The sequence below is a fragment of the Nannobrachium achirus genome (genome assembly GCF_963921795.1).
Source record: "Nannobrachium achirus genome assembly, chromosome: 16".
Classification (NCBI taxonomy): Eukaryota; Metazoa; Chordata; class Actinopteri; order Myctophiformes; family Myctophidae; genus Nannobrachium; species Nannobrachium achirus.
In genome coordinates, this window is record NC_137823.1 from 43,259,667 (window position 1) to 43,280,456 (window position 20,790).

The 20,790-nt window shown below is 41.3% G+C and overlaps 1 protein-coding gene across 1 annotated transcript in view; it reads right to left on the reverse strand.

Moving 5' to 3' along the window:
• Window positions 1–18,636, reverse strand: part of LOC308301053 (uncharacterized protein) — a gene marked incomplete at its 3' end in the record, with an annotated part of 23,280 nt that extends 4,644 nt beyond the window's left edge. Inside the window, exons 1-3 of the mRNA XM_080744951.1 lie at window positions 18,436–18,636; window positions 17,028–17,219; window positions 15,005–15,797 (exon numbers count right to left, since the gene is read on the reverse strand). Of these exons, the coding sequence (XP_080601077.1) occupies window positions 15,005–15,797; window positions 17,028–17,219; window positions 18,436–18,616 (1,166 nt within the window). The 5' untranslated portion in view covers window positions 18,617–18,636. The remainder of the gene's footprint in view (window positions 1–15,004; window positions 15,798–17,027; window positions 17,220–18,435) is intronic.
• Between the last annotated feature and the right edge of the window lie 2,154 nt (window positions 18,637–20,790).

Sequence of the window (20,790 nt, forward strand, 5' to 3'; positions counted from 1 at the left end):
ACAACCCGCACTATGTTCATTATCATCACCTACAACACAACCCGCACTACAGTATGTTCATTATCATCACCTACAACAGTGATTATCAACTTCTTTTTCCCCAAGAATCCCCCAGTTTGATATGCATGATAGTTCCACACAACCAGTGGTGTAAAGTATAGTGCAACGTTTTCAAATGTATAAAATGTATAACAAAATAGCAGATCTAAAAGCTCACAATTCATCGTATTGTGGCGCGTTGTGAGCTTGTCAATCGGCCATTTTCAAATGGCCGAAATGTATAGGGCTGAAGTGGTTAATGAATGTTTCAAAAATATTTGTCCCTGAGATGCAGTGGAGTAGAAGTAAAAAGTACTGAAAACTGAAAATACTCCAGCAAAGTAAAAATAAAACGGTCTTAAAATTGTACTTAAGTACAGTACTGAGTAAATGTACTTAGTTACTTTGCACCACTGCCTACAACATTAGGTGTGTGCAGTCATGTTCGGCAGCCTCTACCACATCACCTGATATTTCTTTTGGCACTCTCTGTTTCTCAGTTGATCTGAGCAACGCCTTACATCCAGGCCAAGCAATCATAACAAACAAGGGAGACCACCCATGACTTGTAAACTACAATGTCAACGTAGTAAACATTTCAATGGAAGTTGGTGGAAAGTGTGCTGTGTTGAATTTCGTGTTACCATGCGATGTTGACAGCACAACAACAACCTGAACAGAAGAAACGATGCAGAGAGAGAGAGAGAGAGAGAGAGAGAGAGAGAGAGAGAGAGAGAGAGAGAGAGAGAGAGAGAGATATTACAGAAGTCTGGAGAGAGATATTACAGAAGTCTGGCGTGGGTGACGTGTCTTTAGCATCACATACTGATGTAAGTACTTGGTTGTGAATCTGAATATATCATGACACATGATTATGAGACCATTGGTTGTCTGAAGATAACCAATTGTCATAAATCATAATCATAATCACTATGACTAATCAGACATTGTTGGTTTGTTACTGATTATTATGAAGGAAGAGAGAGAGAGAGCACACACACAAGTCAAAACATACATGCACAAACACACACATTCATTTGTTGTCAGCGTCTTAAAGTCCAAAATACAGTACAGTGCTTCTTGAATTATAGTGTACTTTTTTCACGTGTCCTGCAGGGTGACATTGTGGCTGCTCAGTTTCCTACACACTAGGAAGCGATTACTCACAATGTAGCCTCTAGCCACACACACGCACGCACGCACGCACGCACGCACGCACGCACGCACGCACGCGTGCACGCACGCGCGCACGCACGCACACACGCACACACACTATCTCTCTCTTAATATTCACACATACAGTAGGGTACAGAATCACTGAATCTCTCTGTTCTCTCTCTCTCTCTCTCTCTCTCTCTCTCTCTCACACACACACACACACACACACACACACACACACACACACACACACACACACACACACACACACACACACACACACACACACACACACACACACACACACACACAGTGATAAATGGTTATAGAGGTGAGAGGTTTTCCACTTGGAGGATTCTCTACAATGGATCTGTGGTCATTCTCTATCACACACGCACATGCACACACACGCGCGCGCACACGCACACACACACACACACACACACACACACACACACACACACACACACACACACACACACACACACACACACACACACACACACACAGATCCCTGAGCGTGTGTGTGGGTTGTGCTGGGTGATAAATGAAGCAATATTTCAGTCTAAAACAGCATTTCAGCCCATATGGTGAAATACAGAAAAAAATATATACATTATACACCATACACACACACACACACACACACACACACACACACACACACACACACACACACACACACACACACACACACACACAGTGTGAGTGGTTTCATTGTGTTTGGCTAAAGCCCAGAAGGACAGATTTTCTGTACCAACCATGCATTAAAAGCACCTCGCACGCACGCAAGCACACATGCACAGCACACATGCACACGCACAAACTTACGCACACGGGCGCACGCATGCACACAAGCAATAGAGCTGATATAGGTACCAGAACAGAATAGGATTTTCTCATTAATAAATAAAATTGCCATGAACTGTAATTTGATGACACATTCAAATGCCAACAGAAAAAGAGAACAGGAAATAGAACCAGAAGGTATAGAAGATCTCGTTGCCGTCAAAGAGGAGGGTCAGCACATTCTCTTTAATCATCCTAATTCTTTTTCAACCGTTTTTATCAACACCACTCGCTTTTGTTTTAATGCTTTGAGAGGTTCGAAGACAAGAATTGTGATAAATTAATACAAAACACCTTGTTATTTTGAAGTGAAAACTCCACTATACTAAAAGAAAACTCCACTATAAAAACTCCACTATACTAAAACTCTACTGGCATCTCTCAGGGCAAAATTTTTCCGCTCCTTTTTTCCCTCGACACCAAATCTTTTCACCGAAAATAGTCGATCTAAGCTCACAACGCGTTTTATACCGTCTGGCAATATTCTGGGACCAACATTCCACAAAATAGCCGATCTAGAAGTATATTGTATGTCGGGTGGAAACCTCATACATACAGTATGTAGAAAACAGAATTCCGGATTCAGGATGTAAAATTCTAAAATGGTAAAAAATAGCAGATCGAAAAGCTCAAAATGCCTAGATCTACTATTTTGGATGCTTTCGTGTGACGCTGTTGTATGATCAAGTAGAGCATTAATTTACACACACAAGGAATTAAAATATGGAGATAGGTTTCTGCCCGACAGCGACAATATACATACTATAAGTAGTTTTAGATTGGCTATTTTTGTGGAATGTTGGTCCCAGAATATAGGGATGCTAGGGGTCATGTGGTTAAAAGTCCAGGTGCAACATGATCATCGATTCAAAATCTGTTGTGTCACATGTCACTTATTCCCCCATTCTCTCGTCTAACTTCACATCCACTGCACTTATGGAGAAAAGACTCCTCAAACATAAACCATGTTTTATATATATCATATAAACTGCAACATGCTTCGTAATAAACCAGGAACACCTTCAAATATATTCTTCATATAAAAGCAGCAGTTCTGGTGAGTTACAGTTCATGAGAAATGAGGGTCATAAATCTAAGATGTCAGCTCACAGGGGTGACGATATATTAGAGGAAACTCTCCACAGATCATCTTTACGATAATTCTTGGCAGAGGATGTCAAACTGTTATAAACCCTCTGGGTGGGACACAAGATGGTGTGTGACGCACTGCAGTTCTGTTGAAAAGTGTGACTGTTGTCTGCCTCTGAAAACTAAAAAGAAATAAGAGAAGAACCAATGGAAATGTCCGCTCAGGTATCAGTCTCTCATGCTTAAATATCCTATAAATACGTTTATCCTGAGCACACATATTATATTCACATATGTGAACGTAGGTCGCAAGTTTAGTATGATTTTGAACGGTCACAGCTTGTCCATATGTATGCATGTATCTCTGTCTATAACGCCTGACACTGTGGTTCTATCGGTTTGTCTCACATCATGCTCTGACGTCACTGTGTCAGGGCAACCACTCTTAAGGGAATGGGTTTGCCACTCTGACATAACGCTTTGGCTTCACTGTGATGTCACACTAACATAATCCCTTATATGCCCATATATGGAGTCCACTGATGTCATCAATATTAAGCCCATATCTACCAGGACTTCATATGGGAATGCCCATATATGGAGGCCACATCGGCCACATACCACACTAACGGCTGGTTCTACAGACAGGGATCTCCATGTATGGGCTTAAAAGGGTATGATGTCAGATGTCATAGACATCATAGGACTTTCACATAACGAATAACTGAGTAAGCATGTTTGGGCTCTCACAGCAGATCTCCATATATGGGTACCATATATGGGTAACTGGTCTCATATACATCACTGGCCAGATTGCCAAGAATTTGCGCAACCTCGCCCTTTAGGTTGCATATCGCCCTGAGGCGTCTTACTAGTTAAATGTGTGAAAACATCACAATAATACAGTAAGCTGTGTGGGTATTTGAGCAGAGTGGAGGTCTCCATGTACTCTGTCCATGGTTCTGAATCACATGAACTGAGAGCTGTCCATGGTGCTGAGTAGTATTTAAATGGTAAATGGAGTAAATTTATATAGCGCCTTTATCCAAGGCGCTTTACAGAGATTGTGCATTACATTCACCCATTATTAGTTATATTAGTGCTTGGGTATGAATTCTTGAATGTAAATATTGCATAATTTTGAGTGTTCATTCACTATGAACCTTTTAACTGAAAGTGTTAAATCGACATGTAGAAAGGATATGCATAAATAAGCTTTGAGCTTCAGCCAATGCCTTTTCAATCAACCAGAAAGAAACCATAAATGTTCAATTTAAATGATTATGGAGGTTCAGAATGGTTTGAGGACAAATAATCAGAAGACACAAACAGAGAAACATTTTAAATGGTGTGAAATATCATCTAAATTAAATTCTAACGTGCATGAAATTGAAATATTGTTACGCACAACATTGACCTAAGGATATAAGTATATAACAACAACCTTCTCTGCTACCCCCCAGAGGGTGGGGGGGGGGGGGGTACATTCCCAAAATTGGGATGCCACGGCCAGTCAGCCAGCCAGCCAGTCAGCCAGCCAGCCAATCAGCCAGTCAGCCAGTCAGCCAGTCAGTAGGTCATCCATTCTGATACAGTTTTCCAGTAAAAACAGTTAGACAGTCAGCCTATCAGGCAATCATTCAGGTAACCAGTTAGCCAGTCAGTCAACCAGTCAGTCAGTCAGTCAGTCAGTCAGTCAGTCAGCAGCCAATCAACCAGTCAGCCAGAGATCCATTCAGTGTCTCCAGTCAGCCAGTCAGCCAGTCAGCCAGTAATGAAGTGGTTGAAGCAGCCAGGCAGGCAGCTGGACAGACATTTAACCAGACACACAGTTAATCAGACAGCCGGCCAGCTTACTCTGCCCACTTCTTAACTGGGCACGTCTCCACACACACGCAGACGGGCACATTTCCCCCCCCACACACACACACACACACACGCACACGCACGCACACACACGCACAGTCATACACTCATTCTATCCATCCAATTTTATTAGATGATCTTTGGATGGCACTGTGGTAGAGCTGTGTGTGTCTGTGTGTGTGTGCGTGCGTGCGTGCGTGCGTGCGTGCGTGCGTGCGTGCGTGCGTGCGTGCGTGCGTGTGTGTGACACTAACTATCTGAGATAAACAGCTGGTGAATGGAGGCGGTCTAGGTTGCTCTGGCGCACTTCCCGGCAGCACATACACACACGCACATATGAATATGAATATGAACACGCACACACACACACACACACACACACACACACACACACACACACACACACACACACACACACACACACACACACACACACACACACACAGTCACACACACAGAGAGAGAGACAAGTCTAGTCACCGAAGACCACGTTGCACAGTTAGTTACACAATATCCATCCATCCATCCATCCATCCATCCAAATATAGACCACTGTGCATAGATTTTAATGCTCTAAACACACATTTGGATTAAACAGACAGTGCCCTGTTATAGATTACAGCAGAGCAAAGTAAATGTACGCATAAATAATTATAGTATGCATTGCAACTTCAGTGTTCAGAGTGTAGATAAAACATGCCTGATGCATCAAAAGAATTAATCTAACAAGGCAAGTGTGTGGATTATGATGCAATAATACAGACCGATTAGTTTATCTTTTTCCTTTTTAATGCTCATGAACTTTCAGAATTAAGATAAAAATCTAAACACATGCTGTATTGGAAAGGAGCATCCTTCTACTGTATGATCATCAGTAGCAGTGGAAAATGTATCGTTTCAGCTGCCTATAAACTCACATTGCTGTCAACCTGTGTCAAGAGTATCTGTCGATTCTTTTTTATTATACTTAAAAATGTATGAACCACCAATGTCATGGATTTTAGCTACATTATTATCATTGAAGTTTGCACATTGACAATGGGTGTGTTCTGCTTTTCAAAGTAAAGGTACAGAGATGTTATGAATTGGTACAAAATGCCCAGAAAGTGGCTTGTTTGTATAGTCTGTTCAGTTCTAAGCATCTCTCTGTTTCTGTCTCTGTGGAATGGACTTTCTTCGACAATAAAGCACAGCAGAAATGATTAAACGGAATTAACTTCAATAAACAATTTCATAGACACTACAATCAAAGTGCTTTACAGTCAGACAATAAACCAGTAAGACTCCCTAATCGGGAGATAAGCGACCGTTGGTCGCTTATCTCCACAAATAGGCCAAAAGTTTGTTTTACCAATTATCAAGACATACGGGCAGTTGACAGTTTGCCATGGTTACTCATTGAAGTTGAATCTCCATATATGGAGATAACCTACGCATCACTGACCTCACCAGCCCATATTTGGGCATGAGCAACTTATGTCTCCATATATGGAGATATGATGACATCACACAGTCCTCAGCCGATGATGTGGCGTGATGTCATACAATACACAAACGAGCCCTACAGTATAAAGGGGCAATTCTTGCCAGGAAAGAAGCATTTGTTCGACTCAGACCTTATCGCCAGGGTTGGCTTATAGCAGCTGTCGGTAGGACCATATATGGATTCTGTTAGTGTGGATCTCCTAATAGGGCATCATCTGGGATACAATCCCTTTTATGCCCATATATGGAGATCCCTAACAGAATCCCTTTCATGCCCATATATGGAGATCCCTAACAGAATCCCTTTTATGCCCATATATGGAGATCCCTAACAGCATCCCTTTTATGCCCATATATGGAGATCACTAACAGCTAACATAATCCCTTTTATGCCCATATATGGAGATCCCTAACAGAATCCCTTTTATGCCCATATATGGAGATCCCTAACAGAATCCCTTTTATGCCCATATATGGAGATCCCTAACAGAATCCCTTTTATGCCCATATATGGAGATCCCTAACAGAATCCCTTTTATGCCCATATATGGAGATCCCTAACAGAATCCCTTGTATGCCCATATATGGAGATCCCTAACAGAATCCCTTTTATGCCCATATATGGAGATCCCTAACAGAATCCCTTTTATGCCCATATATTATGGAGAAATCCCTGCTCTGAGTATCTGACATCAGTGTGATGTCACCTGTTTATGCCCATATATGGAGATCCCTGCTCTGCGTATCTGGTTGCTATGGTAAACAGTTGGTTGCTAGGGTAAACAGTTGGTTGCTAGGGTAAAACCATGGTTGCTATGGTGGTTGCTAACGTACACTAACAGACCAGCAAAAACAGACTGTTGCCACAGCAACGTACACAAAGGTTTGTGTACACATGTGGTGTGATTGCGACCGTAAGGTCGCAGTTTAGTATGAAAACCTCCACCGGCCGTCCGTCGGTCACACGTGCGGTCGACCGCACGTCACACGTGCGGTCGACGTGTGATGAGGTCACGATGAGTCATCTATGCCCAAATATAGATTTCTAGGTCAGATGGCCCATAGAGTTTGTGATGTCAAACCTAGCAACCCAATATAAACAAACCTGATGTCAGACCTGAAGTATCCTTTTATACCCATATATGGAGATACAGAGATCTCCATATATGGGCATATTAGAAAGCCCATATATGGGCATATACGGATGACATCAGGGATATCCATATATGGGCATAAAAGGGACAAGGGCTTACAGTTAAGAGATCTCCATATATGGGCATATCAGAAAGCCCATATATGTTCATATACTGATGACATCAGGAATATCCTTATGGGCATAAAAGGGACAAGGACTTACAGTTAAGAGATCTCCATATATGGGCATAAAGGGACAAGGACTGTTACAGTAGATATAGAGATGTCCATATATGGGCATAAATGAACAAGGACTGACAAACACTGAGATCTCCATATAACCTATGGGAATATAAGGGACGAGGACTGTCAGCTTGTAGACCTATTTTCTAAATATTGTTGTACATTAAAAACTTGAAATGGGTCGTTCTGCATAGTACTTGGGATTTGTTGATGTAAATGTTCACATAGAGTGTAATAATTGGTAAAACAAACTTTTGGCCTATTTGTGGAGATAAGCGACCAACGGTCGCTTATCTCCCGATTAGGGAGTCTTACTGGTGATGTCATACTGATGCGGAGATATGAGCAGGGCAAAGGTGTGACGTGTGACGTGCGACGGACGGACGGACGGACGGACGGACGGCCGGTGGAGGTTTTCATAGTAAACTGCTCCCTGACGGTCGCAACAAACTGACTAAAAAAAGCATGAATAAAAAAACTATTTTGCGGTGTGGCAGCAATTAAATCAAATTATATAATTAGTTTAATGCTATCAAGATGCTTTTTGATTACTTGGTGAATAATAATTGTTTTTGTGTATAGTGAGAATTTCTTTTTTTAATTTGCTGAGGGCTTTGGAGTATGTTTGCTGTTGTGTCATTATAGTCTAGACAAAAACAATATCAGGTTGAACACACGCACGCACGCAGGCACGCAGGATACGCAGGATATAGGCTAATTAAAACAAACAAATCACTTTGTGCGCGTGCGTGTGAGCACACGTACGTTCGTGTCCCTCTACCCTTGTACAAATGAACAGGAAACAGGGTCCAGGTTACACATGCACTGTTGACATTAGAATTTGGAGTCATGGAAAAAATGCAGTCCTCATGAGTATAGACAGACAAGCCTGCGTGTGTATTTGCAAGAAATAGAGCCTGAGAGACAGACAGAAACTGAGACAGATAGAAAATGACAAATAGAGACAGACAGAGAGAGAGAGAGACAAAGGAGTGCGCGAGTAAGAGAAGTTTGAGGGTAAAAAATTAAAAGAGGGGTTTGTTATTGATCAAGACATGTTTACGTATTGTACAGCGCACACGCGTGCGCGCGTGTGTGTGTGTGTGTGTGTGTGCCAGATGGTGTGTGACGACTCAAATGCTCCCAGCAGCACAGCTGTCCGAGGCAATATAGCTTGGACACACACCTCTTCATCAAGTTAAATATCTCTCTCGCTCTCACAAGGATTGCTCACATCATCTATACATCTGTACATTAACGTTGGCAGTTACAACGGCTGTGTGTGTGCATTTAGATGTTAGCGGAAAGCCAGTTTAGGCCGAGATGTTATAAAACCACTCTACGTCTCAGAGGCAAATGTTGTACTTTTACAATTAACCAATACAATTATTTGATATGTTTAGTTAGTTGAGATTCAGATTCAGATTCAGATTCACTTTATTGTCACTTAGATGCACCATACCTAGGTGGGTACATACATGTGAAAAACTCAAGGGTGTCACAAGGGGAGGAAACTAGGGCTAGTTGGGCCCAAGGTGGATGGGCCTTAACTATTTTATACTTTAGCTATTGAAAAATAGCAGATATACAAGCTCGCAGCGCAGCACTGAGTGTCGTGCTGCGAGCTTGTAGATCTGCTATTTTTGAAAAGTTGTGAAAATGTGTGCAAATCTTTGAATATATGTATTTTTTCAGTGAACATTTGTAACTCAAATTTTGCTTCTGGGGCGTCCATGGAACTAAATATTTTGAGATGGGGGTCCGTGGCCAAATACATATCATTTTGGGTGTCCTTCACATGAAAGAGTTTGAGCACCACTGACATATACAAGGATTTGAAATATTCAAAGACTTTTTCATCTACAAGCTCGTAGTGCGGCACGAGTGCAGCGCTGTGAGCTTTAATGGGGGCTCCGTAGGGAACAGATACTCAGGCTGTGCTTCATTCAGCTTTCCACCTGTGTACAGTAAGTCACAACATAACAATAAAATTAAAGTCTTCAATGATCACATCAGGCTCACACTCCATTGAAAGTGTAATGACTTGCACCAGTCAGAAAAACGAGGCGCAAGTACTGTTTTCAGTTTTCATGTTGCGTCATCTGAGACACACAATCCCAGAAAAGGTACAGAAAGTCCATTGAACTCAATGGACGTTGGGGGGTTTGGGGTTACTCTATATTTCGGTTGCCTAACCACCCTAACTAGGTATGCAGACAGTAAAATAAATACAGGCTGTAAAATGAAGCAGTGATTGTTTTGTTCACAGTAGGTATGGTACATATTCTGACAGAGGACCTGTAGTGTTGACACACCTTTAATATATCAAACAAACAAACATTATCAATATTTCCGCCCTCCCAGGTATAAACAGGAATCTTTGAGTTTACAAAGCAACTTTATAAAGACACAAAACACTGTAGAATGTAAACAAGTAATTATATTGCACTGTACATCCCTGTACATGTCTTTGCAAACTGTTAATAAAGTATTCAATCAATCAAAACTAAGTGATGATTTCAACTGACACTGGCTTCCATTAAATATATACTCTGATTATTTAACAATCCAAACAACACACATGTCATGATTTGTTAAATTCTGACAAATGTGGACAAACACCGTTCTACTGTTCTGGAGCAAGCAAAGCTAAATCCATCACAAGAAACCATTAATGTTTATTATATTCAGTCATGTTGATATTGTCAGATTTCATTTATGGGTCTGTGTGAACTAACTTAAACTAAAGGCTTTCCCTGTATGAGTCTTCATGTGTGTTTTTAGATTGCCCGTTTCAGAAAAGCATTTGCCACAAACTGCACAAGAAAATGGCTTTTCGCCTGTATGTGTCTTCATGTGTCTTTTTAGATTACTTGTGTTGAGACAACCTTTTCCACATACATTACAATTATAGGGCTTTTCCCCGGTATGCGCCATCATGTGTCTGTTTAGTTTGCTATTGCTAACACAGCCTCTACCACACACTGTACAAGTATAGGGAGTGTCACCGGTATGCGTCATCATGTGTGCCTTTAGAGTACCTTTCGTAACACAGCCTTTGCCACAAACCGTACAAGAAAAGGGCTTTTCCCCCGTATGGCTCACTGTGTGACTCTTCAGATGTCCCATATGATTAAACATTTTGCCACACACTGTACAACTAAGAATTTTCCTCCCTGTGTGACTCCTAATGGACTGACTTTGTGTTGATGATTTCAGGTCCTGGGACAGCTTGCACTGTCCTCCCACATTTTGTGTCTCGTGTGATTTCAGTGTGTTCAAAGCAGACGGATCTTCCCTGGTCTCCTCCCACTCATCGCTGTCTTCGGTTTCTGATTCAGAACAGTGTGAAGAGAGAAGATAGACATCGCTCGTTGGTTGTGATGTTCCACAGGCCTCTACATCATCAGCTTGTGTTTTCGTGTGTTCAGTTGAGGTGCTGGCTACAGGCGCTGTCTCTCTGTTTTCATCAACACCTTCACTTTTCACTGCTAGTAATGTCAATGTTGACCCACCAGCCTCTTCCTCCTGTTCTTTTTTAATATGTGGAGGTTGTTGTTCCTCCTGAACCAGACTGGAGCTCCACTCCTCTCTACACACAAGGGCGTGCAGGAAGTCTAGGAAAAAGATACAAGATATATATATATTTTTTTTTACTGCAGTGTTCCCTCAGTGTAATGATAAAGCTGGAGCACACAGAAACACACATCCTTCAGTTCCCAGGTGCAGGAGAGAAGCCTGTAAAAGAGTCTGTACTCGCTAAAAAAAAAAAAAAATTGTTTTAATTTGTTATATAACAGTTTGAAAGAAGACTCGAAACTATTGATTGAATGTCTTTCTAAAAGGTCTCTGCAGAAATAAGATAAGAAATAATAATTATATTACGATAGAGAGATGGTCCTTATTACTTGTGTAAGCAGAGCGCTAAGTACTGTAATCGGCTGGGTATGCAGATGTCTCTCTTTTTTGAAGACCGTAGCCCTGAAATGGCTGGGATTCTGGGAATGTATGTATGTACAGTATGTCGGTGGCTCATCACTAACAGCCAATGAGGGACCAGCATTCCTGGTGATTCCACTGGTGATGTCAGCAGAGTTTGGTATATAAGAGCGTTCTTGGTAATGTCTGCATTAACATCCAATGAGGCCAGCAGCGCACACCTCGTGGCGCGCTCTGCTTGTGCACAAGTAGGCCATGTGTGACCTGCTTGTACGTAATTTGCAAGGCGCAAGTTGGCACCTCGACAGAGTGCAGTTCTAGTTATCCCTTGCATCCATATTCTGGGGATGTATGAGCTGTGAGCTTGTATATCTGCTATTTTTCAATAGTTAAATCACAAAATAATGCGTTACCAGTCTAAATGGGTTAAACCCCCTCCCCCTATGAAGAACATTCATGGGGTGCCCACAGTGAAGAAGCGAACATTCTGAAAAAATAGCTGATCTACTAGTTCACAGATAAGCTATTTTCCCAATTTGGCATACAATTAAAGGGGAAAACCAACCATTTTCAACATTGAACCATGTCATAATATACATTAGAGTTGTTGCGTGGATTAAGCAAAAAGTTAAAAAAATAAATAAATAAAGATACTGCTCCCGGATGATAGCTCATCTTAGAGTAGTCAGGTAGTGTCACCTGGTGGTGTAGGACTCAGGTCAGGAGCAGAACGAACAGGCACAGGCAAAGTAGTGAAATTGCAGGAGGAACACTTGGAACAAGGAACTTCAAAAGAATAACTTGGATACAAGGAACTGACCACATCAAATAGGCTAGCCTACGATGACAAACTGACAGGAACTGAACACACACACACACACACACACACACACACACACACACACACACTGACACACACACACACACACACACACACACACACACACACACACACACACACACACACTTTGTCCCCCACAGCAACAACGATGACAGTTTACTGATAAATGTCTCTCTCCTCTCCAAAACAGAACAGGAATGCAAGTAAAAGTCCTAAAACTAATAAAGAAAATCACACCCAATGTGAAGTGAGCGGTGGTCGTGCTTGCATAACGTCTTCAGACTAGGATTTGAGTCTAGGATGTACAGGCTATGCTACACACTCACGTTTTGCTATGGCAAAGCGCTGAGGAAAAAGGCTACAGACATACGACATATGACATCACTAGACAAACATGATGCTACGTACACACATTTTGCTATGGCAAAACGCTGAGGAAAAAGGCTACAGACACACGCACAGCCACTCTATGGAGCGGTTTACCACCACTCAAAAAGAAAGTCCAAGGGCTGGGGAGCGAACCGTGACATCCCGACCCCCATCTGATTCTGAATATATTTTGTGCCAGAAATATTAAAAAAGATGTTTCGAAAATAGACAAAGCTCACATGTTGTATCGCAACACATTGTGATTGTGAGCTTGTAGAAAATAGCCAACGTATATAGTAAGGTTAATGTAATCTGATTTTGATGCCAAATTTAGCTGGAGACTCAATGGAAACCCCCAAAGGACCTGTGGGGATATCATTTTGAGAAACACTGCATTGATCATTAAAGATGGAGCATTGATGACATTATGTTGGTGAATGATCAGGCCATGATACAGTTTGCCAGAGAACTTTACTTTTAGCTTCACGGAGAACAGCATGACAACAACATAATGTAAGATTGAATAATCGATCCCAGAAAATCCCAACAACATAACATAACATAAGGCAAGGCACACTGAATGCATATATATACCCTGTCAATCCATTTCCCACAATGCTTTGCGGGACGTTGGCGGTTCCGCAATACAAAGTGTAGTGTAGAGTAGACTACAAGTGAAACCATGCCCAGTGGGTCGCAGACGGCCCTTCTGTCCTATTGGTTGGCGGTTGATCCCCGACCTTTTGTCTCATAACAGTTCTGCTTTGCAGCTGGGCTGCTTTGTGGCTGCTTGCCTACAACTTACCCTTGCCTTGTCTCTTAAATTAAGGCTGTCCTTAAGCCAAGAGGTATGGAAGAGGCAAAAAAACAAAGCTCGCCTACTATACTTTAACTACTCTATCCCATGGTCAAAAAGTAAAACAGTGGCAACAGAGTTGTACCTGTCCAATACAAGGCAGGGCATACAGAAAAAGTAATAATAATTCATCCATATCTTAATGTTTCCTCTGGGTTTCACAACACATCACAATACAAGGCTACAAACAACAGATGTGGATGAGAGACTGGGCGGTCGCAGACCCAGGCCTCTTCTATGCTTCAGCAGATGGATTGGATTGCTGGAAGTGGAGTCAAAGGACCAGGACAAGTGGTGGAAAAACTACTAAAATTTTAAAGTATCGATAGCCTGCTGCAATGTAGAAATACTCTGTTTGTTACAAGTAAAAGTCACAATGTACTTGAGTAAAAGTACAAAAGTATTGGCATCAAAATGTATTAAAGTACCAAATTAATAGTACTAATTATGCAGAATGTCCCATTTCAAGTTTTCTAATGTACAAACATCTTTTGAAAATGTTTTTTTCTTTAATCTACAAGCTCAATATGAGCTTGCAGATCAGCTATTTTCAAAAGGCCAAAATGGAAATATGGCTGAAGTATTTTGTAATAATCATAATCTACAAAGTAACTAGTAACTAAAGTGTTCAAATAAATGCAGTGGAGTAAAAGGACAATATTTGAATCTGAGATATATTAGAGTAGGGGTATTGGAAATTGGAAACACTCAAGTAAAGTACAAATATCTCAAAATTGTACTTAAGTAATTACTTTAGAAAATGTACTTAGTTACCAAAAGGGTAAAATTTAGGGGAGAAGAGACCAAGTAATGGGTTGATTGACAGTAGATGATGATCTCAGAGACAAATATTGTACTTTTACTCCACTACAATTACTTGAAAACTTTAGTTACTAGTTACTTTGTAGATTTGATTATTATTACAAAACATACATTAACCACTTTAGCCCTAAATACATTTGACATTATGTGTTATCTCAGATGGTTGTTAAGTGTTCAACTAATAGCTTTCTCTCCTTGTATGAACCCCCATGTGTTTCTGCAGATGTGTCTCTCGAACAAAGCATCTGCCACACACTGTACAAGAAAAGTTTGTTTTCCTCTCGTGAGTCTTTGTGTGTTTTTTTAGTTCATACAGTCGACTAAAGCTTTTGCCACAAACTGTACAAAGAAAGGGTTTTTCCCCTGTATGAATCCTTGAGTGTATTTCCAGAGAAATCCTCTGAGTAAAGCCTTTGCCACAAACTGTACAAATAAAGGGCCTTTCTCCCGTATGAATCCTCATGTGTGTCTTCAGATGTGCATTTTGACCAAAGCCTTTGCCACAAACTGCACAAATAAATGGTTTTTCGCCTGTATGAGTCCTCATGTGTTTTTTTAGATCACCCATTTGACCACAGAGTTTACCACAAACTGTACAACTATAGGGCCCTGAATGAATCTTCCCTGAGTGATTCCTCGTGGGTGTAGTTTGATATGACGATTTCAGGTCCTGGGAGAGCTCGTTGCTCCAATGCAATGTTTGTCCTTCCATGTGTGTCTCGTGTGATTTCAATGTGTTTAAAGCTGATTGATCTTCCCTAGTCTCCACCCACACAGCACTGTCGTCAGTGTCAGATTCAGAGCAGTTTGAAGAGAGGACCTGGACATCCCCGGTTGGTTGTGGTGCTCCATAGTCCTCTACCATAGATTGTGTTTTCATGTGGTCAGTTGAGGTGCTGGCTAGAGGCTCTCCATTTCCATCATCATATAAAGTGTTCAGTATGCTGAATGTCAACGTTGACACATCAGCCTCCACTGGTTTTTGAAGCAGCTCCTTCTGTTCATTTTTAATCTGCGGAGGCTCCGGTTCCTCCTGGTCCAGACTAGGGCTCCTCCCCTGTTGTTCAAGGGAAGCCTCCTCTTTACACACAGGGAGACGCAGGAAGTCTAGGCAAAAGTTAGATTAAATGAGAGTAATGCTGAAATAAAGCCTTAATTTGCGACCGTAGGTCGCAGTTCACTATCAGATCCGTCACATCTTGACCGTACCTGTCTGTCTGTATGGGTAACGCTTGTCTTTTTTGTTGATTGAATCTCACGCTCTGCCATCATGCTCTGACATCACTGTGATGTCAGGGGAACCAAATTCCTTTTATGCCCATATATGGAGATATGTAGATCCCTGTGATGCCAGGGGAACCAAATCCCTTTTATGCCCATATATGGAGATCCTTGATGTCATCCATATTAAGCCCATAACTGTGATGGATCTCCATATGGGTAACTGGTCCGATATACATCACTGGCCAGATTTGAACCGAACCGGCCCGAGAACATTTTTGATTTAGGAGCCCCGGCCCAAAATGGCACAGAGAGTGATTGCATCCAGTCCGAAACAGAGCCGAATTAAATGGGTTCTGACCATAAAATGGAGCTGCCTCGAACAAGACCCGCAGCAGTTGAACCCTACCCGACCCTGCCCGAGGGACAAGTCAGTATTTTGGAACCAAACCGTCTCGGTTCTCGGTTCGGCTCTCAGGTAATTGGGTCATGGCACACCTGTGCTACCCTCTAACTCAAGGGATGAACCAACTTGAACTAGGGATCGTTAATCATTTATCATCATTTATGTGTTTATTTTTGAGTGGTGGTCAAAGCATTAATACAGCTGGTGACCACAGTGACGCTGTTGAGGCACGCATGCACAGTACAGTACAGAACAGTACAGTACAGTACAGTACAGTACAGTACAGTACAGTACAGTACAGTACAGTACAATACAGTACAGTACAGTACTGTTGCGCAGCCTCCACCACTCAGTTCACACGAGTGTGATTTTTTTATTGATGAAAGTCAGCACGTATCGTGGAGATTGAAATTCATTGTGAAATTATCCTCCATCATTCACCTTTTATTTGCCGAGCTGCATATCTTGTACCACTTAAACCCTCTATAATGGTAAAACAGACCTGGAAATAACATCTTTTTTTTTTTCACTCTACCAAATCTCTTTGCCAAAAAGTAGCCGATCTACAAGCTCACAGGCTTGTAGATCTACTATTTTTTGGCAAATGTTTTGCCCCAGAATAATGGATTTTTTTTTTTTTTGTAGTTACAATCATCGTGACATGAAATTTTCACATTGTCCCATCCTTAGTACTTAGTGACTGTTTTTACCTGAGAGAGTGTCATCCCTCGTCTTCCCATCTAGTGATCCCATCATAGACGCATCAGCCTCCTCTGGTCTTTGAAATAGCGCCTCCTCCTTTTCCTCTTTAATCTGTGGAGAGACTGCATGTCCCCCATGGAGCAGACGGGGGCTTCTCTCCTCTTGATGTTCAGGGGAAACCATGTTAAAGGGTCGGAGATCTAGGGGGAGAGAAGATACCGTCAGCAGAGAGAAACTAAGTGCTTTCTGAAGTGGTCTGCTTTTTGGATAAGATTGGGGTGGGGGGGCATTTCTGTTAAACCACACTTAAATAGGGTTGTTAACAAAGTATAAATTAAGTCTTTCCTTGTAATATCATGCAAGTACAGAACTGATCGACAGTAACCATTGTTCTCATACATCGTCATCATCATTTGGACAGCCCTAAAGTAAAATAGTGACACTGTTTTAGGCTACTGTATCAATGAATAAGCTAGTGGGTTTTTGGTGTAACTCACCAACTTTGATTGAGCACAGTTTGCTCAAACCGATATATATTTTTTATTGTTATGTTGTTATTACTATTGCTGCTATAGTGTATAAAAGCATTGGTATACATGCCTTTTACATTTTTTTTGCATCTGTTCAGCCCTTAAGTCCAATATAAATATTATGAATTCAACAATAAACTTTTTAAAACCATGGCATTCTTTGCCTTCTGCATCTTACCACGACTAGGGCCCATTACTATTACTCCAGCTATAACACTGAGAAGGACAGCTCTACAACACCAACGATCTAACTCACCTAAACACTTTTGTGTCAAGGACCCCCAAATTCATATGTATTTGGCCGTGGACCCCCCCCCCCCACATGAAATGTTTTATGCCAAGGACTCCCAGAAAAGAAGAATGCAAAATGAATGAAACATTTCCAAAAGATTTCGAATCCGAGCAGATGTAGATCTTCTATTTTTAAATATACAACATATAAACGAATAAAGTGGTTAAAATTATTGTTATGCTGTAATAACTCCTTTTGCTGGGGACCCTCTGGAACCCCCCTAAGGACCCCACTTTGAGAACCACTGATCTAATTTACTGACTGCAGTGAGTGGTCCAGTATGTATAATTGTTGTTAGCCTTCAATGTTAATTTCTCGCTATTTTATTATCATTAGCCTATTGTTGTGTTATACCTTCAGGCAAGAAGTAGCCTACCTGGCAGCCAATAATGCCTGTATACGTGTCCAAGAAAATGCACAGGCAAAATGATCATAATTATGACCCAAAACATGTGTTTTTCATATTTTGGATGCCCATTCACGGTTACATAACTTAACATTATTTCAAGACGGCCATCTGTCATTATGACAGTCGTGTACTCAAGCCAGTGTGTAAACTGGTTTTAACCACAGTGTAGTTGTTGTTGTGCCAACCTGTTGTGTGTCGTCTGAAGTCCAGTATTGGACTCTGTTGGTTTTCGATGTGTTGTCTGGAGCGGAGAGTCTCGACCTCCTCGTACTCTGTTAGAATCATTTCAATGGCTCCAAACAGCTCCTCGGCAGCCGCAGAGAGACGCTCGTTGATCACGCACTTCAGTGTTTGTAGTAAAGCCATGTTTAATAGCAGAATTATACGATCAAAACATGGAGCTGGCTGCTAACGATCCCTCTCGGTGGTTGGGTTGCCTAGGAAACGCAGTGAACTTCCGGGTACGTAGACGCAACGTAAGGAGTACATTGAAGAAGGAGATGTCAGATACCTTCTAATAGCCTTACCAGTATTTCCCAAACAGTGGACCAATTTTTATGGGTCAAGTAAATAACTATCCCTTTATATATATTTTTTTGTTTCCTATACATGGTTTTCTTTTTTTTTTTAAACATGAAAAAAGTAAACACGTTTTTTAAAAATATCTTTTTTATATTTTTCCAAAAAATAACGTTCAATATTTAATATTTAAATATTCATATTTTCCAATATTTCTGTGTAATAAATACATTCTGTGTAATAAACATTTGTCACCGTATTATGTTGTGATGAATGAAAACCAAGATAAAAATCTTTGTGTGTATTTTATAGGTCTGTCCAGGATTTTTGCCCAAATGTGCCCAAATCCATCACTTGCCACTTTAAGCAAGGCAATAATTGCGACCGTCAGGTCGTAAGTTACTATGAAAAGCTCCACCGGCTGTCTCTCCGCTTGTTCGTCACGTCACGTCAGGTCACGTCACACTTTTGTCCCTACTCTTATCTCCGCCACCGTTGGCCCTATCGATGCCAAACTTTGCACACACACTCCTTGGATGGCAAATCACAACCTCATTTCTCACATGGCCCTCTTCTAACGCCACCATCAGGCCGATTTTTGCAAAACACATTTTTGGACACTGCTCCAACGGATTTTGCCCTAAAATCACGCAAAGCGGTACACAGTATCTCTAAAGTCATGTCATCAACATGGATCTGTCGCATTTCCCATATTCCCTCCTGATTGGCTACGAGTGCCTTCTAAAGTGTGTGCATGCGACGTGACGGTCACTTATCTCCCGATTAGGGAGTCTTACTGGTATTTATAAAAAATCACACCCGTGTGAAGAGAGCGATGCTGATGCTGATGATGTTGAGCTCCTTCAGGCAACGGTTATTCCCTTTTCCCTTTTGTGGCAGCACATTTAGTCTAATTCAAAGATACACTGTATACAACATGGCCTACTGCATTTGCATGTAACAAGCGTAATACCCTATATTCATCTCTACATACTACATCTCTCTCTATATATTATGCTTATGAATATAATATTGGAGGCTTGCTTCATTCTGCAGGATAAATCATTCTAAACTCATTTGGCTTTCGATGATTCAGACTGGGTGGTGGACTGAGAGTTGCTGTTTACATTGCAGCACCCTTTGTGTTTTCCCCTATTTATTGGGTTTTGTTTTACTCTTTACTCTTACTCGTACTTTTCGTATATATATTTGTTACTGAGTGTAGAGCACTTTGGTTCCAACGCTGTTGTTTTAAATGTGCTCTATAAATAAAGTGGATTCGATTGGTAGAAAATGAGTGCCCAGAGCCAAGCTCAATTGACTCCTCCATGTTTAATTAAACTTGCTGGAACAGAATGCTGTAAAATGCTGAAATATAACCTGGAAATGAAAATTGTCGCCCAAATACATAATTGTTGTTAAATGGGAGTAGAATACTGTTGTCTGGTGTAAATGCAGCACATAATACATTCATATATTAGAGCTCTCATAGAAATGGAACACATATGGTATATGAATGACAATGAATGGAGAATGAGCTATTCTCCTTTTGTAAAATGACTGTGCACTACTTTTTTCATAGACAAACATAAAACAGCACACAATATGGGTAGTCAAATAACGTTTTTTTTTCTTTTTTTCGGAACATGATTTACAGTAGATTTAGGCATCATGCCTCCAGTTCCTGTCATGGCCAGAGGGCCTTGTCTACATCACAGGCGATGTTCTCCCTGTCCAAGCAGCGTTGGAAGAAACGTCTCGAGTGGCACATGAAGCCCTGACAGGTCTCAACCATATACCGGTAGGCCTCAGCACTGATGTTGCCACAAGCCCATGGCCTGGAGCAGTGGGACCCGGTTATGTGGGTTCCGTTCATAAACCTTCCACCTCCAAGCTGAAAAGCACTCCTCAATTGGATTTAGAGAGAGAGAGAGAGAGAGAGAGAGAGAGAGAGAGACACACACACACACACACACACACACACACACACACACACACACACACACACACACACACACACA